Here is a 7,048-nt window from a genome sequence, read left to right as displayed (position 1 = left end):
TTAGTACTTTTTGGAAAGCTTATATTTTCATTTGATCCAATGTTTGTGTACATTAGTGACCAATTTTGCCAAGCAATATTACGGTTTATCTTACTTCTTGCGTATCTTCCTTCATCTCGCATTAAATTTTCCGTCTTTTGCTGTTTACTCTCCATTTTCATTGATGATTGATATAAAATAGTGAAATGATCATTTTCGATTATTGAGCAGTTCTAAAACTTTGATTACTAGAAAAAAAAGCAGTGGTTCATCGAAAAAAATTTCCTGCGTTTCTTCATGTTGCATTTTTGGCGTTCACGTACCAAAGCCCATTATTAGCAGTGAAGTTGTTTAGCAACTGTTTCCCAGCTTCTTTTGAGTATATATATATATATATATATATATATATATATATATATGTATGTATGTATGCATATATATATATATATACATATAAGTTGTAATCTCCGAACAGGATTATATTTTCAGTGCTAGAATAAGCAATTGAGTTTTTTGATGTCATTTAGTCAAGGAATAATTTTGAAAGGTTTACATATGATCAATACGCCACATTAATAAGCAGTTTTTTTAAAGGCTCAGTTACTTCTATCCATTAAGATTCCAAAAAATTCCGGTTGAGGGTATTCACGTCAATACTTAATTTGATTGAAAACTGCCTGGGTAACCATATGCCTAGACTTCTCCCTCTTTCTAATTCAGATAATTGTGATTCGTTTTTCGTTTACAGCTGGAAAAGACAACTGGTCGAGGGTCGTCCAAAAATTTGATAATTTTTCGTGGTTATTATTCAGGCTCCTACAATTCATGTTCCAAAATTTGAACTCATCTTCTGCTCTGCTCTTTTTTGTGGTGCTGGTCTATTGTTTTCATTTTTACAGTATCCCCAATTTTATGCAGAATAATTACTATAACGCATAAAAACACGTAATATTGATAAAACCAAACTTCAGTGAAAACAAATTGTTTAAATAAATCTGACAAAATTTAAACTTTGGATTTTTAATATGATTGGAGTGACTTATGAAACAGACAAATCCTATCCCCTTTTGCATGCCAAAAAAACTTATTTTTTGCTCTTTAGGAAGCATTTGTTTTAACGATATGTCGTTTGATGAACAGTTGTAGTCAATATTTTTTATGTGTTTCCGCAAAGTTGTAACTATTTTTTGAATTCCATGCGTGTTTGGGTGCATACCATTGTGTCTGATATCATTTACCTCAAGACTATAATTGAAGACGTTAATTTAAAGCTCTGGAGTTGACCTCTAACTAGATCAGCAACGCTGTTGATTACTTTGTTATAGACATCAGTTTCTTTGTTGTTCGAGTCCCGTCCGTATAATCCATTTTTAACTTGGAAAATTACCATCTAGCAATCTTGTGGGGCTTGAACTTAATTAAGCATTTAATGACTAAGTCACCAATTTGCTCAGTTACCTTTTTCCATCAGTACTTTTGTCAATAGCATTATGTCTGAAATGAAAAACAAAGCTTTGAGGTTTTGTTCCAGCCAATTAAGAGTTCATAATGTCATTAACATCGCTTATAGTGGCCAAAAAGTATGAGTGCATTGCATTTTCACTACTTAATCACCCTGTTTGACAAATCTATAAGTTTTCCGATATGAAAAGGTGATTAATAAATCGTGGTACAAACTTCGGAAAAAACTGTCTGTTGTTGGCATGAACTTGTTTGGTTTCTTTGTCTTTGTTGCCATCAATAATTTTTGTCAACATATTCTCATTTTGTACTCCTATAAACAATTTCTGACAGTGCCTGGTTATATAAGGATTTGCTGTTGTCTAGAGCTGTTTGAAGTCCTCTATTTGCTGGTTTTTTGTCTATATCTTTTCTAGTTCTGTTATTCATCCTGTTGCATGTTACTAGAATCTAGTGATGATCTTTAGTTCTCTCTTAGTTTTAACTTTTCTTAAATGAGTTTATCCTTGTTCCATTTCGCTAGAACAGCCGCTTCCATTTTGTCGCTGGATACACTGCGCTGAGCTATAATACACTAGTGAGCCATTCGGGAAAAAACGGTGAGAAAAAAAACAACTCAAAACTTTGACCTAGAAAAAACCTCAAAGTGAAACAATTGATAGTTTGGAAAATATTGGATTGGTCTTGCCAGATGAAGAATACTAATATAAGTCCCGGATATGAGTGCCGAATAGTTTACTCCAGCAAAGATATAGGTTATGAAGAAAGAATAGCTTCTGATTAATGCAAATAAACGAATAAGTTGTCTTTAGAAGAAAAAATTCAAAGGTGTTTGTATTTATGAAATTTCCATGCAGCTGGCTGACAGCAGACTTTTGACCAAAATCAATTGATGTACAGTTGTCTGAGCATTGTTTGGTGCTGGTCCCTCCAGCTGTTATACGTAGAGATAATTGAAAATGCTCGAATATGTAAAAATAGGACCTACTGTGAAAAGGTGATGTAAGGGTCCTCCTACGCATAATTGCATCCACAAACTTTGATCCGTTCTCGCCCTCACATTCATTCGTCTCAACGTCCTCTCCATTTTCACCGGTGTCGTTTTTCACACTGTTTATGCTATCACTGTTTACTTTGTTGATCGGATTGCTAACTACAGCTGCAGAGATGCCGACTGGGGGCTCATTATTGTTCACAGAATTAGAATTGCTTGAATTGTCTTCAATTGATGGTACTAAAGTTATTTCATTTAAATCTGCTGGTGATTGATCCATGACCTAGAATACAAAAGTTCAAACCAAAGATTATTTTAAAAAAAAACATCTTAGGAAGAGAAAGTTTGCAACTAGTTTGGGAGGTACTCAATCATAGGAAAAAACAAAGATATCACTTTAATGAAAAACCCAATTCGGGTAAAAATTATTTTGAAGAGGAACAAAAGAGAACTTTTTTCAAAGGCAGAAAATGAGTTCATCAAAATTCAAAGAGTGAATGAGTTTTAACGAAAAAATGAAACAATAATAATAACGAGGAGCTAGCGCAACGCCAGTTTACAACAAATCAAGTGTACATAGTGAATGCATTATGAGTGCACTGAAGCCCAAAACTTCAACAAAAATGTCCGATCCAGACCTTTGCTTAAGCGAGGAAAAAATGACAACATATGATAGAAGAAAAAATAGAAAAAAACTAGAGCGCCTTGATAAATTACACAATGCGTGTTCATCAGTGATTATCTTCTGGGTACATCTGGATGATTAAGGGTCTTTTTTCGATCATGGAGCGCAATGGGGAGACGATACTGTAAAAACAAAACTTCCTCAGACTACCCATACTTATCTAGCTTCAAACTCTGAAAATTTGTTGCTAAGCCTTAACATTTCGCCCTAAGAAGTAAATTTTTAGCGAAAAAGTTTAACCAGAGATTGGAGTTTTTTTCAAGACCATTGTTTTGAAACCCAAATTGTGAGAGTGTTTGGACAGTGCTGACAACCAGAGATTCTAACCCAGGCCTCTTTTAAAATTAGAAATATCCATTACATTGTCATCCACGATGCCTGCAATTTAAGTAGCGTGAAAATATTGCTGTGCAATATTCCTCGCCTCCTCTCAATCTTGCCCAGGCCATAACTCTTTAACACGTCAACCACATCCAGTTTTTTTTCAATCTGTTGACTTTGCGAATTAGACAGAAACTAAAGAAGAACTAATTGAAGATTAATTGCATCTTCATCAGTTCGCCGTTAATCTATATGCGGATTACAAAGTTGATTTGCAGATTCGCACCTCCCTGGCTCAGTTTTCTTACAAAATATCACTATTTAAAATATTTCTTAAATTGGGCCTTAAGTGATTATAAAAGAAATTTGAGCAATAGACATGAATAAAAAGCAAAAATAGGTAATATAATTGACCCAATTACTTTCTACAATCTAGCAAAGATGTCGTAAGAAGAGCAATCCGAGCAGTGAAGAAGCCCAAGCCGACTGAAACCAAGTTTGAGAAGGTCGACCGATCGAAATATTATCACCAAAAAAGCACAAAACCATAGCTTTGCGCTAATTTCCGTATGCAGCAATTAACCAAAAATACCCACAAAAATTAATCAAAATGCAGAGCAGAAGGTGAGCCATTTAAGAGCAAATCCAGCTTGAAGGAGCCATCACGAGTTTTGATACCATGAACTCACTCCTGATCAGCCGCCGCTGGATGATCGGGCTCAGCCATCACAGATGTTGAGTCAAGACAAGCCAAGCCAGTTTTTCACTCACCATCCAAAACGCGATCCAGTGATATCAAAGCCAAAGTTTTGATCACATGGCAAACGAGTATTCCCAAAAAGCCCATTATCTGAGCTTTTGATGCAACCACAAAGTCAACGAGTGCATTGTCCCCAAGAGAAAAGTGTGCCAACTGCCAAGGAGACCATTATGCTAGCAGATACAAGGGCTGCAAAACTTACTAGAAGGAGGTATCCATGAACCCACCCCTCACAGTTAAAGATCTTCCAGCATTCCTCTCACCAGTCATGCTCATGACTACTCCAGCCGTTTTTAAAACCAAAGCCACCAGTTCCTCGAAGTTCGACCTCGACCAGTTTGTCCGAGAACGCAGAGAGACTCCAACAAATCACTTCAGCGAACACCTCACCAAACTCCACAATCCAGCTGCCAAATCAAAACTTTCAACAAGCTGTCAGACTACCCCCGAATGCATGTCTACCACCTCATCTACCAATGACTACAACAACTGTGACTGAACTAACCACTGCTTGAAAGCGATTTAAGAGACCAGGGAACTTGATTGCTAAAGAAGTTGCTGTTCAAACTGTAAGCCAGCTGGATGAAATCTTCCATGGGCAGACAGGCAAACAGTAGTAGGTTTTTTAATTGTGAAAACTGGTTAAGTTCTCAGTCGAAATAGGTGGCCAAAACTCATTTTTTTTTCCGCGGGTAACGTATCAGTTTTTCTTAGCAATTGGTGCGGTGTAATGAACACTTAAGTTATCAAGGAACCCAAGTTGTTTAAAAAAGCGACCTGTTTCTACCACTTTCTCATCTGACACTTCCGTGGGCTTTGTATCACAATCATTTCGGATTGTGCCTGTGGAAACAGTAGGGTATGAAGTTCGTAGTTAGTTTAAGTAAATTTTTTTTTACAATTTAGGGATTTTAATTGTTATAGTTGAAACAATCCTATTAATTACAGATACTTGCGTCCATTTATTATAGGATTAATTCACCTCATTTCAATTATCATACAGCAGGAAAGCTTTGGAACAAAAGCACCACGCATTTGCTTTGAAAAAGTACATGGTCTAAATTACATCATCCATAAACTTTAGCAACAATTATAAATATTTAGACGCAATTCAACATTTATGTCGCACAGCAACGGTGTCTAATAACGTTCAAAAACAGGTGTTTTGGGGGATCATGAATTGAAGTTGGGTAATTGGAGCGTGTCATGCCATTTATCTACTTAAAATATCCATTAAAGGATCATATTTTTTTTTTTCGCAAAATCTTGTAAAAACAATTTCATCGTTTATCACAATATGCGAAAAATTTTTCTGTGAGGAATTAAATAGGTTTAGGAAACCCTGATCTAATCTTGTAGCTTGATGGATAAACAAAATGGCAATTTTCTGCCGATCCAAACCCATACCAATTTATTAATCTAGCAATGGTTTATGTTCAGTTGTCTAATTCAAAATTGATTTTTCTCCAAAAAAGAATTCATTTTTTTTCATACTGTTGTTAAAGCATATGTTGCCATTTCCTCTTAAGATACTGCTGAACAAAATTAGTTCTCTCAAAATTAGCGGTGAAAGAATCTTGTAGGCGAAGAACTCGAGTGACATGAAGAAAAAAGTTGCATGTGAACAAGATAAGACATTCTCACGCAAGATTTTGTGCCTTCGTCTTGCGACTTGCAAAGTGTTTTTTGCTTGTTTGCATAGAGTAGACATAATTAAAAAACTGCCGAAACTTTGTCAGGTAAAAGATATCAGTTCCTGATTTAAAAAATCAATTCAGGCATACGGGAAATAGTTTACGAGTTCCTTTTCATAAACATATAATGAAGCCCACAAAAACTAACTGTTGACTATTTCACAGTAAATAGTATGTTTAATAGAAAGTTGTCTTTACTGAATATGATATGGTAATGGCAACTGGACCCTAGTCCCAGCATATCAGTTCTGAAACATTGCATTACTTCATCAGTATATCATATAAGCATCTTGCTGCCCATGATGAGCAGTATAGGCCTCATAGATACCTTAAATACTTAAACAGATTGAGCATCTCTGGTTTTGATTTCCATTATGTGGAAAATCATGAAAAAGATGAATAATTCGAATAATTTTTTTTGTAGTTGCACTTTTTGAGCATAACGATTATATACAATTTTACAACAATGCAAGTGACATATTAAAATTAGAAAAAACACCCCTGCCAAAACCACTGAATGCAAACTGCGTGCCTGGAACTTGACAAATTTTCAATATTTGGACCCCATTCGCTGATCCTTATGGTGAATTATGATTGAAAGGAAAAATTGCGAAAATGAAATGAGACCAGCCACTTGCACCAGCATTTGTGTCTTGTTTGATTGAAGATAAATTTGAGATTGTGTATTCAACTGGAAATTTTTGTGCAATGATGTCTCCTTCATATTTTTCCCTTGGATTTTGTAAAGCGTAACTTTGTGGGTGCCAACATAATTTGGTTTGAAAATTATTGCGGAGAAAGTTTAGACATAAATCACCGCAAGTCAAATTAAAACCAACAAATCTTAAGAGAAATGCGAATATAATTCGATTCGGTTATGAACACCAATTGTTTAAGGCACTGACTTCAATGTCTAATTTAAAAAATAAGGAAGAGTATTTTTAGTAATGGCTTTCTCACTTAAAATCGCTTTATATCTTGATGAAAACAGATGATAGCAGATAAACAGGCGGCCACATCAGACTTAGAATGCCATCATTTTGACATATCCTGCATCTTATGATGCCCGTAAAACTTCCAGGCCAAATAAGTTTTGTCTCTGCCTGCTGCAAAAAAACGGTAAAAAAGAAAAACACAAAAGTTCTTACCTTATG

General features: G+C 35.3%; 1 protein-coding gene across 1 annotated transcript in view; it reads right to left on the bottom strand.

Annotated features, from left to right (window-relative positions):
- Window positions 1–1,930: 1,930 nt before the first annotated feature.
- Window positions 1,931–7,048, bottom strand: part of LOC142348015 (uncharacterized) — a 9,564-nt gene continuing 4,446 nt past the window's right edge. The window contains exons 2-3 of the mRNA XM_075399182.1: window positions 2,429–2,717; window positions 1,931–2,004 (exon numbers count right to left, since the gene is read on the bottom strand). Coding sequence (XP_075255297.1) covers window positions 1,931–2,004; window positions 2,429–2,717 — 363 coding nt within the window. The remainder of the gene's footprint in view (window positions 2,005–2,428; window positions 2,718–7,048) is intronic.

This window comes from Convolutriloba macropyga, chromosome 10 (genome assembly GCF_964194025.1).
Source record: "Convolutriloba macropyga chromosome 10, txConMacr16.3, whole genome shotgun sequence".
Lineage (NCBI taxonomy): Eukaryota > Metazoa > Xenacoelomorpha > Acoela > Convolutidae > Convolutriloba > Convolutriloba macropyga.
This window is presented reverse-complemented; position numbering and strand designations above follow the sequence as displayed.